Below are 19,838 nucleotides of genomic sequence, written 5' to 3'. Positions count from 1 at the left end.
GTCTTAGTGTATACTAGGCAAGTACATTACCACTAGACCAAACTCCTGGCTCCAAAGCAATAGTTTATAAATGGTAATTTACAAAGATATAATTTTACAATTACCATCATTACTTAAAATTTTGAAGATAATTAGAATTTGGGCAGCTTTCTCCTTGTAGAGAATATCAAACTACAAGCATCATAATTTCCAGGGACATAGTTAAGAAGTATACTCCCTTATTAAATTTCACTTGTAATCGACAGAATTATTTTATTGCAATAAAGTAGTATGGATGGACTGGGAGTGTGGCCTAGTGGTAGAATGCCTGCCTAGCCCTAGGTTCAATCCCTCGGTACCACATACACAGAAAAAGCCTGAAGTGGTGCTGTGGCTCAAGTGGTAGAACACTAGCCTTGAGAAAGTTCAAGGACAGTGCCTAGGTCCCGAGTTCAAACCCCAGGGCTGGCAAATAAACAAACAAATAAACAAACACTAGTATGGTTTACTTTCTGGGCCTACACCAGCAAACACTATTAGTTGCTGACTTATGATTCCACCCTTCTTTGAGGGCAGAGCCTGCCTACACTGCAAAGGCTAAAAGTACTTTAGAAAGCCCCATGCTCCCTCTCAGCCAGGACCTGGGCATGGAGCCCAAGCCTCACTACTGGGGCTCAGCAAGCTGAAGCTAGTCGGCAATCACCTTGCTAACAAAGCGATAAAAATAGGAAGAGATCTACGTCTCTACAGTATCTAGTTGTTGGAGTCTGTGACCCCTGGAACTGCCATGGCCTTCTTCCAATTACAAAAAGTATCACTAGGAGCCGGGAGCGTAGCCTAGTGGTAGAGTGCTTGACTAGCATGCACGAAGCCCTGGGTTTGATTCCTTGGTACAACATATGCAGAAAAAGCTGGAAGTTGTGCTATAGCTCAATTAGCAAACCACTAGCCTTGAGCAAACTGTGTCCAAGGACAGTGACCAGGCCCTGAGTTCAAGGCCCCAGGACTGGCAAAAATTTAAAAAAGTATCACTAGTTAATTGGATATAGAGATGATAATGATGACCAGGTAATATCTGGTGGATTCCTGACCCGCTGTACCAAGCATGGAAAGGTTCTGCCTCCAGGTTTCTTGCTAGGTTACAGTCATCTTAGTTTATGTGGATAGTGTTACTGAGAACCAAAGCATCCCAAGTATTACAGCTAGCACACCATTACACAGGAGGGCAGAAAGAGAAAAATAGTGTGAAATTAGCTGACTGGACATTATCAGTGCTGACTCAACACTATCAGTGTTTCTATCTCACTCCCTTCTGCTTCACTGGAGTGTATCTTTTCCTGCCTTTCAAAAACTAATTGCAGAAAGAAAAAAAAAATGAATGATTCTGAGAAGCAAGCTTTATGTAATGATACTCATATGCTTCCTAGTAAAGTTTCTTTTTTCTTTAGCTCCTCCATAACAGTCAAGGGAAAATAAGATTTTGCTTTCCTGCTTTTAAAAAACTTAACAAATATATCACAATTCTTACCTTGGACTTTCTTAGTATCCAAACACAAACCCCATATTAAAATCACAATTAAGCAGGGAACATCAGTGACTCATGCATATAATCATATCTATTAAGGAGTCGGAGATATGAGGATTCAATTCAAACCCAGCACATGTAGGAAAGTCTGTGAGACTCTTTGCTACAATTAATGAGCAAACAACTGGAACTGGAGGTATGATTCAAGTGGTAGAGCACCAGCCTTATGCTAAGAAACAAAGAGGCAGTGCCCAAGCATTGAATTCAAGCCCCAGTACCAGTATACATATGCATGTGCGCACCACATATGCACAAGCATACACAAAGAAATTCTAATTTTTATTAAAAGATTTTATTAACACTGACTTTTTTACATCATATTTCAAATGTCAGGTTTAACAAACAAGTATTCAAAAATGGAGAAATCATAATTTTTAAAAGACAAATTAATACAAAGAGGATAAAGATTTGTTTTAGTTTTTTTAGACAAGGGCTCCTTATGTAGTACAGACTGGTCCCAAACTGACCATTCTGCTTCAGTCTCCCAAATGCTAAGATTTACAAGTACGTACCACCAGGCCCAGCAAGATGTGATTCCTTTCTTTTTTAACTTTTAAATGTACTTGGATGAAGAAAAGGGAAGGAAGGGATGATATTGTCTAAAAAATGAAACATACTTGACATGAAATGGTAACCCCTATGCGCAACACCTTAATAATAACAGCAAATTGTATGTATGTGGGTGTTACTCAGAACAGAACTTGGGGTCTTGCATACCACAGGCAAAAATTTGCTTTTGTAGTGAGTCATTCACATAGATTAATAAATACACCTGAGCCAGGTGGTAATCCCAGCAGTTAGGAGACTGAGGCAGAAAGGAGACGCTGTCTAAGATAGACAGATCTGAATGATGAGTTACTAAATATGCTTTGTACATATAAGAAAACAAAAAAATTAACCTTTTTTTTTTTTTTTTGCGAGTCCCAGGGCTTGAACTCAGGGCCTGAGCATTGTCCTTGGCTTTCTCAAGGCTAGTGCTCTACCACTTGAGCCACAGCACTACTTCCAGCTTTTTTTTTTCTATGTATGTGGTACCCAGGAATCGAACCTGGGTCTTTGTGCATTCTAGGCAAGTACTTTACCACTAGGCCAAACTCATGACCCCTAACCTCAATTTTCAAACAGTGAAAGAGACTGAGGCATAGTGAATAACACAGAGGTGAGACCGGAATCCAACTTCAGTGTAGTCAAATTTTGAGAGGGATACATGGTTCCATGAGCTTTCCTGTTTATTCATGGAAAGAGTCCTCAGGCAGGAATTAGTACAATGTTTCTTGCATTATTACTCAGTAATGTAGCAAAATGAAAACTTAACCAAATCAAATAGATACTGGACCTATTAGGAAAGAGGATTTTTGGGGGGGAGTGGGGGGACAGGGACCAAAGACTACAACCTTAAAGACTCCAGAAGACTATTTCCCTGATATAGGTTATTTTATTTTTGGTTTTGTGTGAATGTGTGTGTGTGTGTGTGTGTGTGTGTGTGTGTGTGAGTTTTGCTGCTTACAAAAGCAGCTGCCTAAAAAGGAAAACAGTCAAAATCACAAAACTATCAGAAAATCAATTAGAAACACAAAAGCAAATGTTGGGAAAATTTTTCCCAAAAGCTTTTGGGGCACAAGTTGGAAAAACAGCCTATGATGTAATAAATTTACCAGTATTTTAAAAATGTCCAATTCTCAGTCTAAATGCTTTCAAGTCAAATTGCTATGCTGATTAGGCTGTTCTGAGCCAAAGTTTATGTTACCCTGTATTTCCAAACCATGATTTGCCCTTTTGGTCAAAATCTTAGTAAATACAAGAGTAAAACTGTGATGCATCTATACAATGAAATACTACAGCAATAAAGGAAGATGAGGAGACCAATAAAATAAATAAAATGCACCAGATTGTTGAAGTGTAACAAAACTAAATAAATTATAGTTATTATTACTACTACTATGATAATTAGTACATTTCAAAAGAAACGGTCAAAGTAATCCAGTTTTACTTCTTTTATAATTTTTGTGTGTGCCAGTATTCTGGTTTAAATTCAGTTTCTTGCTCAAAGCTGGCACTCTTCTACTTCCAACTTTCTGGTGGTCAACTGCAGATAAGAGACTCACATACTTTCCTGCTGACTTTAAATCTCAATCCTCATATCTCCGACTCCTAGAGGATTACAAACATGAGCCACCAATGCTTTCATAACTTTACTGAATGATTACTTATAGGCAATGTCTGCCTTGTTTGCTAAATTCTGTCTATTATTATATGGCATTTTTTGTAACTGGGAAACAAGACAAAATTGCTTAGAGCACGTATCTCCTATGTATACATGTGTTGTGACAGGGAAACTATACTCGTTAAATCATTTGTCTACACAAAATAAAAATTATGGATTAAGAATTGGGCACAAATGGCTGGGTACCAGTGGACACCAGTAGCTCATGCCTGTAATTCTAGCTTCTCAGGAGGCTGAGATCTAATGACCACAATTTTAAGCCAGTCCAGACAGAAAAGCCCACGGGACTCTTTTCTCCAATTAACTACCAAAAAGCTGTCCATATTGCTGTAGCTAAGGTGGTAGAGTGCTAGCCTTGAGCAGAAAATCTCTGGAACAGTGGCCAAGTACTGGCACCAAGAAAAAAGAAAAGGGGGCAGGGGGACCTGGAGTTTGTCTAGTGGTAGAGTGCTTGCCTAGCATGCACTAAGACTGGTTCATTCCTCAATATCACACACACAGAAAAAGCCGGAAGTGGTGCTTAAGAGGTAGAGCTCTAGCCTTTTGAAACCTCAAGGAGAGTACCCAGGCCCTGAGTTCAAGGCTGAGGACTGGCAAAAAGAAAACAAAAAAGGGAAAAAGAAAGAAGAAGGGGGGAAAAAAGGAAGAGGGGAGAAGAGGGAACAAAGAGGAAGAAGAGAAGGAGGAGAAGAAAGGAAGCATTAAGTTAGAAAGGAAGAAATAGAACTATCTCCATTTGAAAATGTAGTTTCTAAAGAATCACTGAAATAACTATAAAAGCTAATTATAGTTGAGCAATGTCTATATTCCTGGCTATCCTGGAGTCTGAGATCTGAAGATCAAGGTTCAAAAGTAGCCCAAGCAAGAAAGTCTCCAAGATTCTTATCTCCAATTAACCATCAAAAAAAAAAAAAAAAAGCCTGAAGTTTGAGATGGGAAAACACACACACACACACACACACACACACACACACACACACACACACACATCCCTAATTTCAAATGAACTTAGTAAGGCTTTGAGGGCTGGCTTTGAAACATGATCCTCAGATCTCAGCCTCCTGAGTAGCTAGGATTACAGGCGTGAGCTACAACCTCACTTATAATAGCATCAAAAAGAATAAAACAGCCAGGCTTGGTGGCACATACTTGCAATCCCAGCACTTGGATTACATGTAGCATAGGCTGGCCTTCAGCTCCAGAGAATACATGGCATTAAACACATGAAAAGATGCTCAAACAACATTATTAGCTGTCATGATGCAAATGATACTACATATGCAACAGGAAAACTATACCAAAAAGGATCCATAGGAGCCCGACACTGGTGGCTCACTCCTGGAATCTTAGCTACTTGGAGGCTGAGATCTAAGGATCAAAGTTCAAAGCCAGCCTAGGCACAAAAGTCCATGAGACTCTTATCTCCAATTAACCACCAGAAAACCAGAAGTGTCACTGTGGCTTAAGTGGTAGAGTGCTAGCTTTGAGCTGAAGAGCTCAGGGGCAGAGGCCAGGTCCAGAATTCAAGTCCTATGACCAACCAAAAGGAAAAAAAAAAAAAGAAGAAAGAAAAAAGAAAAGAAAAGAAAAGATAGGAAGTGATAATGAGGATGTAGAGAAATATTGCTAAGAGAAACTAAAATAGTACAAGCAATATACAAAACAATTTGGCCATTTCTCAAAGGAGTAAGCACAGAATCACCATAGGACTCAGCAATTCCACTTCTAGATAAACATCCAAAAGAACGGAAAGAATTAGATCCACACAAAAATTGGACAAAAATGCTCGTAAGTGGACTATTCATAATACTAACAATGAAAAAAAGCCAAATGCCTGCCAATGACAAATGGATGGAAATATACAGATGTATGTATGCATGTATGTATGTAGCTGGGATAGAGCGCAGTGGTAAAATACCACCAAAAAATAATTAATATATGCCAGGTGTAGATGGCGTATGCCTGCAATCTTAAGCTACTCAAGAGACTGAGATCTGAGAATCTCTGTTCAAAGCTAGCCTGGGCAGGAAACTCTGCTTATCTCCAGTTAAGCATTAGAAACCAGAAGTGGAGCTATGGCTCAAAGTGGTGAAGTGGTAGCTTTGAGTGAAAAAGCTCAGGGGACGGTGCCTAGCCCTGAGTTCAAGCCCCATGACTGACAAAAAAAAAAAAAAAGATACAGCCATACAACAAATAGTGGCTAAAAACTTCTAAATACTATGTTAAGTGAAAGAAATAAGTCACTAAGGACTATTTAAATGAAAAGTCCAAAATAAGAAAATAAACAACCAGGGCACTGGCAAAAAAAAAAAAAAAAAAAAAAATGACTTGGTCTCTGAGCTGAGATTCCCCTTTTTGGTAAGTAAGAAACAACAATACTTATTTCAGGTTAAGAAAAATAACTCCAGGGGCTGTGAGTTTACCCTAATGGTAGCACCACTTCCGGCTTTTTCTCTAAATGTGGTGCTCAGCCTGGGTTTTCCTGCATGCTAGACAAGCATTCTACCACTGGGCCACACTCCCGGTCCCAGCCCATTCTTTCTACAGACCCCCACCCTATTCCTCAGGTGTATACAATGCCAGGCATGCCATTCTAGCTACTCAAAAAGCTAAAATCTGAGAATCATGGTTCAAAGCTAGCCCGGGCAGGAAAGTCTGAGACATTAATCTCCACTAAACTACCCAAAAAAAGCCAGAAGTAGAGCTGTGGCCCAAATGACAGAGACAGCTAGCTTTGAGCAAAAGCTCAGGGACAGTAACCAAGCCCTGAGTTCAAGGCCCAGGACTGGCACCAAAAGAAAATCCTGTAAATACTAGTTAAACTTTCTGCAATTTTACTGTATGTAAAACATAACAAAGATTTTAAAAAACAAAGATGCATTCCTATCAGTTTCTTTTATTTTCTTTGTAGCAGTACTAGGTTAAACTCGAGGCCTGGTGCAATCCCAAAACTTCTTTACTTAAGGCTGGTGCTCTACCACTTGAACCACAGCTCCAATTCTGATGGTTTATTGGAGATAAAAGAGTCTCATACATAGGGAGTTTGACATAGTGGTAGAGTGCATGCCTAGCATGCACAAAAACCTGGATTCAATTCCTCAGTACCACATACATACTATTAAAAAAAAAAAGTAGGAAAAGTGGTTATGTGGCTCAAGGCTCAAGTGGTAGAGCTCCAGCCTGGAGAAAGCCTAAGGACAGTGCTCAGGCCCTAAATTCAAGGCCTGGGACTGGTTTAAAAAAAAAAAAAAAAAAGAGTCTCACAGACTTTTCTGTCTAGGGTGTATTCAAACTGTGATGCACAGATCTGGCTCTTATGTGGTTTTTAGAGAGCCAGTTTGTAAGACATCTTTATATAGATGCTCCATAAAGATAATTTCCACAGCACTCTTACTTTATGTAAAGTCTCTTGAATAGAAACTAATCATTGAAACAGCAAAGTTAAACATTTGTTTTTCTGACTGTTATATTATCAAAAACAAGATAAAAGAGATAAAAGAAAATTCTATAAGCTTACTGGAACTAATTACATTATGATTTAGAGTTTGTTTGCTGTTTTTTTTGTTTGTTTGTTTTTTGTTTTTGTCAGTCTTGGGGCTTGAACTCTGGGCCTGGAGGCTGTCCCTGACCTTTTCAGCTGCAGGCTACCACCCTACCCCTGAGCCTGGGCATTGTCCCTGAGTTCTACACCTCAAGGCTACTTCCCTACCCCGGGAGCCACAGCACCACTCTGGTTTTTGAGTGGTTAATTGGAGATAAGAGTCTCAAGGACTTTAGTGCATTGGCTGTCTTTGAACCTTGATCCTCAGATTTCAGCCTCCAGAATAGCTAGGATTACAGGTGTGAGCCACCATGCCTGGCTAGTGATTAAGAGTTTTTGTTCTTCCAACAGAGGAAGTTTATTTTTGTTTTGTTTTGGCAAAGGGGCTTGAAGTCTGGACCTGGGCACTATCCCTGAGCTCTTCAGCTCAAGATTGGCACTCCACCATGCTGAGCCACAGCACCACTTCCAGTTTTCTGGAAGTGATTAACTGGAGATAAAGAGTCTCAGAATTTTGTCCCCAAGCTCGCTTTGAACCTTGATTCTCAGATCTCAGCCTCCTGAGTATCTAGGATTACAGGCATGAGCCACTGATGCCAAGGCAAACTGAAGAAATTTTTAAGCTTCAGATTTGTCTCTTTTTCTTGTCCATTTTTTAAATTAAAAGACTTTAAGAATGGAATCGCTATATGCAATCACTGGCACATAGATTTTAAAAAAAATTAACATTAAGCTGAGAGTTTGTATGTCATACATTCATATCGATCTATATGTCAATGTCTATACAATATATATCCCATCATAGATTTATGTCTTTAAAGTAGATTTCTGTGTCTTTTGTTTTTTTAATGTAAAATAAAATCATCAAATGAAAAGGAAAATTTGATACCTTAGTCTTTTAACCATCGAGACAATTTCCTGATACAGTTCAGAGCATCTTTTTGGCTGAAAAACCCAGAACAAAAATAATTAATGGCTATCATTTTACTTAGCAAGTAAGACACAAACTTCATTGGTAAGGAAAAATAAATTTTGCTTTCAGAGTACTTTGAGAGGTGAATGCAATTTAATAGGTCTAGGTGATCACTTTATGCTTTGCAGAATTTTGCAGTGAGAATTAAGACCTCTTTCATATTCTACCAGATAGTTAAAGTCACTTAATAAATTATTTCAGCAAGTACAAAAAAAGTCCCATTATAAAAACCACACAAGTACTCTATGACCACTAATGACGATAATGTAGCATCTGGTAACTTGCCTTAATGACTTTTCTAAGCACCTGACTTATTCAAGGAACGTTAGGTTTTACCAAGTATATATATATATATATATATATATATATATATATATATATATATATGTGCATGTCACAGAACCCTCCTATTGCTTCCCATCTACAAATCAGATCCTGGATCCTTTAAGGGATACACCTATCCTCCAGCATTTCCAGGGAGAGGACATTACCCTGCTTCTGAAACATTTCTAGTTTCCTTGTTTCCTTTTAGTCTGTTTCAAGAACAGGGTCCTGCCGGGTGCAGGGACTCCCGCCTGCGATCCTAGCCACTCCGAGAGCTGAGATCTGTGGCACTAAAGTCCGTGAGACTCTTATGTCCAATTAACCGCCAGAAAAGCGAACGTGGTGCCGTGGCTCCAGGAGCAGGGCGGCAGCCTTGAGCTGGAGAGCTCAGGGACAGCGGCCAGGCTCAGAGTTCAAGCCCCACGACCGACCAGAAAACCCCAAACCCAGTTCTGAAAGCGCCAAGCACGCGGGTAAAGCGCAGGAAGAGATCCAATGCTGCCCGGGTAGCTACTTTACCTCTTCATTGCTACACTGAGTGGGACAGAAAAGGCCAGTCTGCTAGTGATCCCCCCAACCCCAGGGCTTTTTCCTCTGCAGGTCCTCCGCCGTCGCGCCCGCGGGCTGAGGAGGCCGCCGTGCCGAGGCCGCACGGGTGGCCCGCGCGGGCCCGCACTCGGGACTCGGGCCGGGGACCTGGGCCCCGGGGCGGAAATGAGACGGGTGCGGGGAGTTCCGTCACTCACCCGCCCAGGCCCGCGGCCAGAGCCCGACCTCTTCCCCGCCCGGCTCCCACAGACTACGCCCCACCGCGCCTCCACGTCCGCACCCCTTCCCCACCAGGGCCCTCCTCCGCCGCGCACACACCTGAGAGCCCCACCGGTGGCGAGGGCGTCCTCCCTCACACACCCCGGACCCCCCTCCCCACCCGCGCGCTTGCCCTCCAGCGAGCATGCGCAAGGAGCGCGCCCGCGCCTGCGCGCTCCCGTCACTGCGCCGGCACGCGCCGCCGCCCGGGAGGCCGGGCGAGGCCACGGCGGAGGCGGAGGCCGGGCGCCCTGGGCGGCGCGCGGTCCCGGAGGCCCGTCCTCCCCCGTTAGGCGACGAGCCGCCTAGGGGAGGGGACAGCCCGGCAGGCAGGAAGCTGCGACTTAAAAGGGCAGCCTGCACCCAGCCCTTCCTCCCTGGGTCTCGGGTCTCCGGTCTCCAGGCGCTCCTCTCCTAGCGGACCGCTCGCCTCCTCGCCTCCGTCCGCCGCCATGTACCGCCGCCTGGGCGAAGCGCTGCTGCTGTCCCGCGCCGGGCCCGCCACGCTGGGCTCGGCCGCCGCCGACCCAGCCGCGCTGCTGGGCTGGGCCCGCGGGCCTCCCGCCGCCGCCGCCCCGCCGGCCGGGCTCACGCCGCCCGCCCGGCGCCACTACAGCGAGGCGGCGGCCGACCGGGAGGACGACCCCAACTTCTTCAAGATGGTGGAAGGCTTCTTCGACCGCGGGGCCAGCATCGTGGAGGACAAGCTGGTGGAGGACCTGCGGACCCGGGACAGCGAAGAGCAGAAGCGGAACCGGGTGCGGGGCATCCTGCGGATCATCAAGCCCTGCAACCATGTGCTGAGCGTCTCCTTCCCCATCCGGCGCGACGACGGCTCCTGGGAGGTCATCGAGGGCTACCGGGCCCAGCACAGCCAGCACCGCACGCCGTGCAAGGGAGGTGAGCGTCCCCGCCGCGGACCCGCCCCGGCTCTCGGGCTGCGGGCCTCGGGCTCCCCCCACCCCCGGCCGCTGCTTGCAGCAGCCCCGTCCAGCTCGGGTGTGGTAGGCTTGGAGAATAATGATTCCTCCCCCCCCCCCCCCGCAAAGTGTCCACGTAGTCGGCCCGCCTCCTTCACCCCGGGAGCCATCACCCCCGGCCTTTGCATCTGCTGGCGCCGTTTGCAGAGAAAGCGCCGCACCGGTCTTCTTTGGGCCGGCCTGGCTGGCCCCTTTCCACAGAACTCAGTGCCCAGCCCATCTGATGCTGCCGGGGTGGTTTCGGTGACTCACTTCGAATGCAAACAAATTGTTTTGATTGTTCTCCCCCAACAGTAACAGATGATAGAAAAAGAACTCACTTATATTTGAGATCTAGGATAGAGATCTAGACAGTTGTATTAACAAAAGGAACCCACTAATCAAAAAAAAAAAAAAAAGGCAGCGAAACATCTCTGACAAATAAACATCGGACAGCCTGACATTAAATCTAGACTGAAGAACAGCCTGCCAGCCAATGGAATGAAATAGCCTTGGGGGTGTGTACTGGTCCTGGCTAGCACCAGATTTGAGCGTCAGAAAAAGTTACCAATTAGTAGTCACGGACATATCCGGTCGTTTAAATTTTTGGAAACTGGTAGATTTCCTTTTTTGTAGTCAATATTGCTTCCTTAGGGCCTTCTTCATATTGTCGCCCCAACACATTGTGCAGTATATATCTGTAAAGATGCTTTCAAATAACTGAAGAAAGGACAAGATCACTTCTTTTTCCTTTTACAGCAAGAGTAAAGTCTTAACTGGAGATGGATAATAAACATTAAGGAAGTTAGGCAAGATCCTTTGTCTGCCTCAACCTTTCCCATTGCTTTCAAACACCAGCTGGCTTGGGGAGGGCTAATTTTTAGAGATCTCTACCCCCAAAATCTTAAGCTTGACTGGTGTTTCCAGGGGGCGGAGACAAAGATTGCAGGTGAGGATTTAATGATTTACTAAATTTACATTGACCCCACTCACTTCTAAGTTTTACCTTTGGAGTTTAATTGTCCTTTGGCTCAGTTTCCTCTGCGGAAAAACTGATGAGGCCACTCTGACCTCTAATTTCTCTTTTAAAAAACTCCAAAATTATTACCCCACTTGCTTTTCCTTCTACCACTCCCTTATTTTCCAGAACAGGAATGGAAGTTCAAAAAACCATGAAAAGCTAACAAGGATATTGGAGTAAAGACTGTATGCCAATACAAAGTTACAGATTTTCTTTACAAAGGACATCAAACATATTTCACAATTACCCGTAGTAGTTTTCCATCCCTTAAAAGATCCACATATAAATCAGTATATTAGTTTTGCTACGGAATCTGTTTTGGTCTCTGAAGTTCTGTTTCTGTTCTGTGCCCAAGTTCTCCACAAATTAACTAAAGCACCTCAAGTTCCATGTAGTTTGTCAATCCTCTTCCTCTTGTTGCCACAGCAGTATCAACACCAAAATATTAAACCTAGCAATAAATTGCATCAGCTTTCCTTAGCAGAGCACTGTTATTGTAGAACTGGATTGTGCTAGAATGTCTGATAGTCTTTATTCTGTTTATCCCATTTACAGGAAGCATGATACTAAAGCTGTTTTACTTTGGGCAGGGAAACTAGTTAAAGTAGCAAGCATTACAAAGTGATACAGAATGAAAGAAAATTGGTACAATAATAACTTAGTATCTTAAACGATTTGAAAGGCTGTATTGAGGAATATACAGCTGTGAAAGCCTTTAAAAAGTTAATAAATAGGTGGCTGGCAAAATTCAGGTACTGTATAATTTCTGTGTCTTGCTTTCAAGATGCATTCGGCATCTTGGGTGCATATGTATTCATTATCCTTGTTCTACTGCAAAAAAAAAAAAAGTACTTTAAGCAGGACTGTTTTTGTGGGACAAAGCTTTTTTGATGTATAAAAAGGTTGTTAAAAAAGTAACTGCTGTTCGGGCACTGGTGACTCAGGCATGTGATCCTATTGATTCAGGAGGCTGAGATCATGGTTCAAAGCCAGGAGGACAGAACAGTGTGATAATCCATTTCCAAAATAACCAGCAAAAAAAAAAAAAAAAACTGGGTCATGGCTCAAGTGGTAGAGCATCAGGCCCAGAGTTCAACCCCAGTACTACCACTAAAGTATAAAAGAGTGCACACCTAAATTCGCAACTAATCAGGAGTATTGGGCATGAGAATCACTTCAGTCTAGGGGTTTAGAGCCAGCCTAAACAACATAGTAGATTAAGTCTCCTAAACTTGAGAAAAGAAACAAGAAAATGGTTCGTCTTTTCTTGTTGTTTTGTTTTTGTGGTGGTGGGACTTGAACTGTGGGTCTGACCTCTTCAGCTCAAGTCTACCACCCTACCTCTTGAGTCACAGGGCCATTTATGCTTTTCTGGTAATTAATTTGGAGATAAGAATCTCACGGACTTTTTACTGCCAAGGCTGGATTTGAACCTCAGATCCTCAGATCTCAGCCTCCTGATTACAGGATTACAGGCCTGAGCCACTGCACCAAGGAAAATGATTCATCTTGATGTCATGCTGATACTAAAAATACTATGAGCTTCAGTGTTTCCCTCTTCTACCCTTTTTTTAGTTTCCAAGGGTTGATGATGCAGATCCAGCCAACTAGTGGGGTCCCTTCACCACTCTCAACAGTTTGTTCCTAAATTAGTAGGAACATGGGAATGTTGAACACGTTCTTTAATCATTGATCCTAGTTTTTTTGCAAATGCCTGGCGTACCCATTTCAGTAGAAAATGTAACACTTGAAAGTCAGTTTGGAGGCTGGGAATGTGGCATAGTGGTAGAGTGCTTACCTGTATGAAACCCTAGGTTCGATTCCTCAGTACCATGTAAACAGAACAAGCTGGAAATGGTGATGTGGCTCAAGTAGGATGCTAGCAAAAGAAGCTCAGGGACAAACAGTGCCCAGGCCCTGAGTTCAAGCCTAGGCAACAGTGGCTTGCACCTATAATCCTAGCTACTCAGGAGTCTACTAAGATCTGGGGATTGCAGGTCAAAGTCAATCAGGGCAGAAAAGTTCTTGTGAGACTCTTTATCTTCAATTAACCACTCAAAAAAAAAAAAAAAAACCAAAAAAAAAAAAAAAACAGTGGTACTGTGGCTCAAGTGGCAAAGCCCTTCTAATATTTTAAAAGTATGCTGTGTCTGTATCTTGCTGCCACATGATAAACGCGTGCAAATTAACCTATCTGATAGTTAGATTTGAAGACAGATAATGTGTATATCTTTTAAATCTGTCCAGAGGCTATTTTTAATACTTTGTAGTTAAAAGCAGAACTGTTATACCAGAGAATAAAAGGTCTGTAATGCTGATAGATATATGCTTCAGATACTTTTCATTTTGCCTTTCATTTATGTGTGAGTCCATTTAGCAACTTCACTCTGGCAGTAAAAAAACCCACATGCAGAAAAAAAAAGATTGGTCACTCATTATTCAAAGTACACTTTGCAAGAATTAGGACACCATCAGTTGAAAACTAAGCACAAGTATATATTATTAAACTCCAGTAAAAGTTGTAGTAATTAACATTTAAGGATAAGAAATTAAATTTTGGGTTTTCTGGCTTATGAATAAGGGGGAAATGGATTTATCTGCTTGTTACCAATGACTCATGCCTTTTTTTGAGATCCTATCTCAAAATTAACAAGCAAAAACAAGGTTGAAGGCATGTCTCATACAGTGGAATGCAAGTGTGAGGCCCTATATACTAATTGCTCATAGACAAAGAGCAGAGACTTAGTTGATTTAGTCTGCTTGGAAAAGTCTTTGTGTGTGTGCACTAATACTGGAGATATTGAAGATTGGGTTTGGGTCTGATAAAGACTAAAGCACTAACTTAACTATGTCAAAAACCCAAGGCACAAATTCCACTTCTCTCTGCTTCTCCTCTGTTTTGCAAAGTAATCAGTCTTTTCATTGCAAGTAAAGGAGATATTAAATCTGTGTGTTTTAATAATGTACACAGATTCATAAATGGCCCATAATTCTTTAAACCCCTTTCAGAACACATGTGATTTATATATCAGTTAAATGATGAACTTACTATTACTAAAAAACAGCTGTGTGTGGGATCCCACAGCCACATGCCATTTACCTACTGGCAAAGCAAAGTGATAAAACAGTAATAGTTGACAGTAAAGATCTACATTTACTTTATTTATTTTGTAGGTCATGTAGCTTGAACTCTGGGCCTGGGAGCTGTCCCTGAGCCCTACAGCTTAAGGTTACCACCCTAGCCTGCGTCTGAGCTCTACAAATCAAGGCTACCACCCTACCCTTCCTTGAGCCACATACCCAGTTCCCCTTTTCTAATGGTTAATTGGAGACAATAGTCCCACATTCTGTAGTGTTTGGGATGTCTTTGAACTACGTTCCTCAGACCTTAGCCTCCTGAGTAGCTTAGATAGGACTACAAGCATGAGCCACCATGCCTAGCAAGATGACCTGCCTCTTTTTTTCTTTTTCTTTTCTTTTTTTTTTCTCCACTCCTGGGGCTTGACAAACTCAGGGCCTGAGCACTGTCCTTGGGCTTTCTCAAGGCTACATAGAACTCATCCACTTGAGCCACAGCATCACCACTTCTGCCTTAGTCTATGTATGTGATACCACGGAATCGAACTCCAGGCTTTGTGCATGCTAGACAAGCACTCTTACCACTAGGCCCATCCCTAGTAGTAAATAAAAAACCTTTGACAGGTATTTTGCTCAAAACTTTTATTTTTTTATTTTTATTTTTTGTCAGTCATGGGGCTTGAACTCTGGGCAGTTTTATGGGGTTTTTTTGGATGGTACTGGGTTTGAACTTGGTGCAGGTGCTCTGCCACTTATGACCACCATCTTTGGTGCTTTTGTTATTTCTCCGATAGGGTCTTGAATTTTTGTCCAGGGCTGACCTTAAAAAAGCAGGAATTCTCCTAACTAGCCAATGCTCTCCATACAGCTGAGGTCACAGGCAAATATCAGAAAATCCAGCATTTCTTTTTCTTTAATACTGTGGATTGAGCCCCCTGACCTCGTGTATACTAAGTATTCTATCCTTGAGTTATATCCCAAGCCCTTATATTTATCCCCCACCTCCATCAGTTGTAGGGCTTGAACAGAGGACCTGGGCACTCTCCCTAAGCTATTTTTATTTTTTTTTCTGCCAGTCCTGGGCTTGAGCTCAGGGCCTGAGCACTGTCCGTGGACTTTCTCAAGGCTAGAGCTCTACCACTTGAGCCTTAGCACCACTCCCAGCTTTTTTCTATGTATGTGGTACTAAGGAATCAAACCCGGGTTCTTCGTGTATGCTAGGCAAGCATACCACTAGGCCAAACTCCTGGCCCCCTGAGCTCTTTTTTGCTCAAGGCTAGTGCTCTACCCGCTAACACTTTTCTGATAGTTAATTGGATGTAAGAGTCTTGAGGACTTTCCTGCCCAAGCTGGCTTTGGATTGCAGTCCTCAGATTCAGCCTCCTGAGTAGCTAGGATTGCAGGTATGAGCCACCACACCCAGCTTCTTTTTTTTTTTTTAACTGAGTTTTTATGTTGTCTTTATTGGTTCTGGGGATCAAACCCAGAACATTGTACTTTCTAGGGAAGAAGTTTGCCACTGAGCTACATCCCAGCTCTACATTAATCTTGATGAATACCACTATATAACTTTCAAAGACATCTTGTTCATATTGAGCCTTCATAGGATTTACATGAGTGCTCATGTGCCTGTTCCCTCCACTCCTTAACCACTCTTATCACGGGAGAAAGAACAAATGAATAACCAAGGGTAATAATATACAGATTGAGATAAGAGCCTTCTCTAAGATCTAGGGTCCATATTCTAAATCATTGGTTTTCATTCTGTGGGTTTTCCTCACCTATAAGCAGTATCTTTAAAACTTTATAATGAGGGGCCAGGAATTTGGCCTGGTGGTAGAGTAGAGTACATGCCTAGCATGCACAGACTCAGGTTTGATTCCTCCGTACCACATACGTAGAAAAAAAGCTGGAAGTGGTGCTGTGGCTCAAGTGGTAGAGCTCTAGCCTTGAGAAAACCCAAGGACAGTGCTCAGGTCCTGAGTTCCTACACCAGGACTGGCCAAAAAGAAAAAAAAAAAATCCTTGGTTCACAGTAGTTGCTGATAGCCTATTCATTTTATGTTTTTAAATTGCTCACTCTTACCAAGTGCTATGCTGTAAATTTAAGGAGTTTTTCATGTATATATTTTTGGTGGTTCAGGGTTTGAACCAAGGAGGTGGCTCCCCTCAATACCCTGATTTGCACCCAAGGAGAACAAAAGTGTGTGCACTTATACGTAAAACCAGTGTCTGAAGTTACTGTAATCTGTAGGATCTGCATCAACTCTGGGTAATCAGAATTGAAAGTGTGGTGTTTCCCAGTTGGTAGGTATGGAAGGAAGACCTAGGTTGTTTCCAGTATAAGAGGTTAGTATAAAAGTGATGGTGCCAAGAGCAGAAAAGTGTTACAATAGCTCCCTTTTATCTTGGTTAGTGTATCCCTACTGTATGTTCCACCTACCCCATTAAGTCTCTTATTAGAGTTCTTGGTAAGCACAGTACTTGGGCTCAAATAACCCTAACTTTACTTACTAATGGAACCAAAGCACAAGAGTGATGCTGGCATTCAGGTTTACCAGAGAGAAGACATAAGATGCTTCCTTTAGTTAAAAAATGAAAGCTTGTAATAGATAAGTATGTGGGAGAAAAGCCAGTATTTAAAGGGTTCAGTACTATTCCTCTTTGCAGTTATCCACTGGGAGATCCCTGAGGCTCCCAGAATAGTCTTGAGTAGGAGTGAGACAGTGGCCTGAACTTGGTAGTACCCATCTGTAATCCCAAGACCCAGAAGTTACTCCTGATATTGTTTTGAAACGGAAAGAAAACAATCAGATAAACAGCCTAATGATACTGGACTTGCCTAACATGTACAAGCCTAAATTTAAACAAAACAAAGGGGAAGAGACAGTTAAACTTTCAAGATAAAGGGGATCTCAAAATGTATGCAGATAGTCAAGGATGGTGACTCACCTGTAAACCCAGCACTGACTGAAGAGGCTGAGTCAGGAAGATTTCATGTTTAAGGCCAGCCTGGGCTACCTAAGATCCCATCTTTCTTTTCCTTCCTGAAGACCCATCTTACATATTGCCTAGCATTGTAAATATAAATATGAAACTGAATATAACAAGTTATTCTCTTTCTCTAAAATATTGTTTATCTTAAGGGTTTCTTTGGGGAATGGGCAAGACTACTGGGAATGAAAGTATGACTTAGAGTTTACCATTAGTCATTGTCAGAATAAGAAATTTAGAAAGAAAAATTTAGCCAGAACCCCCTTTTAATGCATAATCTTCCATCTATCCAGAAATAAGGTGAAGATTTAAGCATATGACAGCACTGTCTTTTATGAGCACATGGAGAATGGTTTGGAAAGATAAGACCTGAGAAGTATAGGCACTCTTCCACTGAGTCAAAATTTCCATCTTAACTATAATTTCACATTTAATGATAAGAAATTGATGTTTTTCATTGAACTAACAGTTGCTTCCCAGGAAGCTTAAATTTTATTTCTTGAAGATGGTTAATATGAGTGTGGTGATGGTGGCTCATACCTGTAATCCTAGCTACTCAGGAGGCTGAGATCTGAGGATTACAGTTAGAAGCCACCACAAGCAGAATCTCCAATTAACCACTTAAAAAACCTAGAAGGGAAAAAAGGAAGTGGTGCTGGACTCATAGTGGTAGACAGTAGCCTTGAGCAAAGAGTTCAAGCCCCAGTAATGACAGAAAAAAGAAAAAGTTTAGATAGAAGTGGAGCTGTGACCCAAGTGGTAGAGCAACTAGTCTTGAGATTAAGAGCTCAGAGATAGCCCCGGATCCCCACCCAAAAAAAAGCCACTTGTATCCGATAATAGGAAATCTTTATACAGCTGGAAAATGATTTTCTAGTGAATAAGTCATAACTTATTAAAAATATTTTAGTCCATATGCTTTTTTTAAACTTGAAAGTTACTGACTCACATAAAACTGGTGATAGGTTGCAGTATGTTTGGAGTCACCCACAGAAGGGAAAAAAATTTAGTCAGTTGTGGTTTTCACTGAATCATATTTAAAATAATAAATGGGTCTGTTTTGATTGCTATGGTAACTCAGCCTAGTTTTTACTGTTGATTTTTATTTCTTCTAGAAAAATTTGAGTATACACTGATTATGATTCTTGAGCCATAACTATCATAGTTAAAAGGCAGAGGACTGCTTTGTTCTGTGTGTAGCTTACAGATGTCTGCTATATTTCATTAGTTAGTGTGTGTTGGTTTTTGTGGGGGTTTTTTTGTTTTGTTTTGTTTTGTTTTTGCCAGTCCTGGGCTTGAGCTCAGGGCCTGAGCACTGTCCTTGGACTTTCTCAAGGCTAGAGCTCTACCACTTGAGCCTCAGCACCACTTCCGGCTTTTTTCTATGTATGTGGTACCAAGGAATCGAACCCGGGTCTTCGTGCATGCTAGGCAAGCACTTTAACCACTAGGCCAAACTCCCGGCCCTTTTGTGGGTTTTTTTGTTTCATTTTGAATGCTGGAAAACTCAGAACAGCTGCAGTCAGTTTCTCTTAAGAGCATTAAGATCTGGGCAGGCAAGGTGGCTCACACTTGTAATCCTAGCTACTCAGAGGCTGAGATCTGAGGATCAAAGTTCACTGTGCACTTTAGTGCCCACCCTGGCATTAAAGTTCGAGAGATTCTTATATCCAGTTAACCACCAGAAGTGGTGCTGTGGCTCAAAAGGGAGGGTGGTAGCCTTGAGCTGAAGAGCTCTGGGACAATACCCAGGCCCAGAGTTCAAGCCCCATGGCTGACCAAAAAAAAAAAAAAAAAAAAAAAAGCAAGATCTAGGGTTGGGAATGAGGCTTAGTGGTAGAATGTGTGTCTACCAAACATGAAGCCCTGGGTACAATTCTTAAATACCACATAAAGAGAAAAAGCCAGAAGTGGTGCTGGGGCTCAGGTGGTAGAGTGCGAGCCTTGAGCCAAAGAAGTTCAGGGACAGGCCCACTATGAATTCAAGCAAAAAAAAAGTACAAGATCTGGGACCAAAGCCATGGCTAAAGTGGAAGTGGGAGCACTCCAGCCTTGAGGGAAAAAAAATAGCTGACTATGAAACCCTGAGTTCAAACCTCATTACTAACACACATTCGCATGCACACACAGGAAGGAAGGAAAAGAGAAGGTCTATCCTGCTAAAGTAATAACTGCATACTGTTCTCCGCCCTTCGTTCAGCTCTTACCCAGTTGATGAATATGAACATTACTATAGTGGTTCTCATTTCCTCTGGTGGGCAGGAGCATAGATTATTTTTTCATGAGGTCAGAATGTGGTCCTTTACTTTAGACCCCATATGTAATAGTATTTGGCTTTGCAGAAATAATAATG

The 19,838-nt window shown here is 42.3% G+C and overlaps 2 protein-coding genes across 4 annotated transcripts in view; one reads left to right on the top strand and one right to left on the bottom strand.

Annotated features, from left to right (window-relative positions):
* Positions 1 to 9,568, bottom strand: part of Shld2 (shieldin complex subunit 2) — a 63,275-nt gene extending 53,707 nt beyond the window's left edge. For 2 of the 3 annotated variants that reach the window (XM_090346733.1, XM_090346732.1), the window contains exon 1: positions 8,219 to 8,643. The gene's annotated coding sequence lies outside the window, so the exon portion shown is untranslated. Of the gene's footprint in view, positions 1 to 8,218; positions 8,644 to 9,493 lie in introns of those variants that run through there. The other variant, XM_090346731.1, reaches the window with a different exon arrangement.
* Positions 9,569 to 9,775: 207 nt separating this feature from the next.
* Glud1 (glutamate dehydrogenase 1) overlaps positions 9,776 to 19,838 on the top strand; it is a 29,985-nt gene continuing 19,922 nt past the window's right edge. The window contains exon 1 of the mRNA XM_090346730.1: positions 9,776 to 10,333. Within this exon, the coding sequence (XP_090202856.1) occupies positions 9,886 to 10,333 (448 nt within the window). The 5' untranslated portion in view covers positions 9,776 to 9,885. The remainder of the gene's footprint in view (positions 10,334 to 19,838) is intronic.

Source organism: Megascapheus bottae, chromosome 15 (assembly GCF_031878675.1).
Source record: "Megascapheus bottae isolate mThoBot1 chromosome 15, mThoBot2.hap1, whole genome shotgun sequence".
Classification (NCBI taxonomy): Eukaryota; Metazoa; Chordata; class Mammalia; order Rodentia; family Geomyidae; genus Megascapheus; species Megascapheus bottae.
The sequence above is the reverse complement of the archived record's forward strand: the minus strand, read 5'-3'. Positions and strand labels throughout refer to the sequence as shown.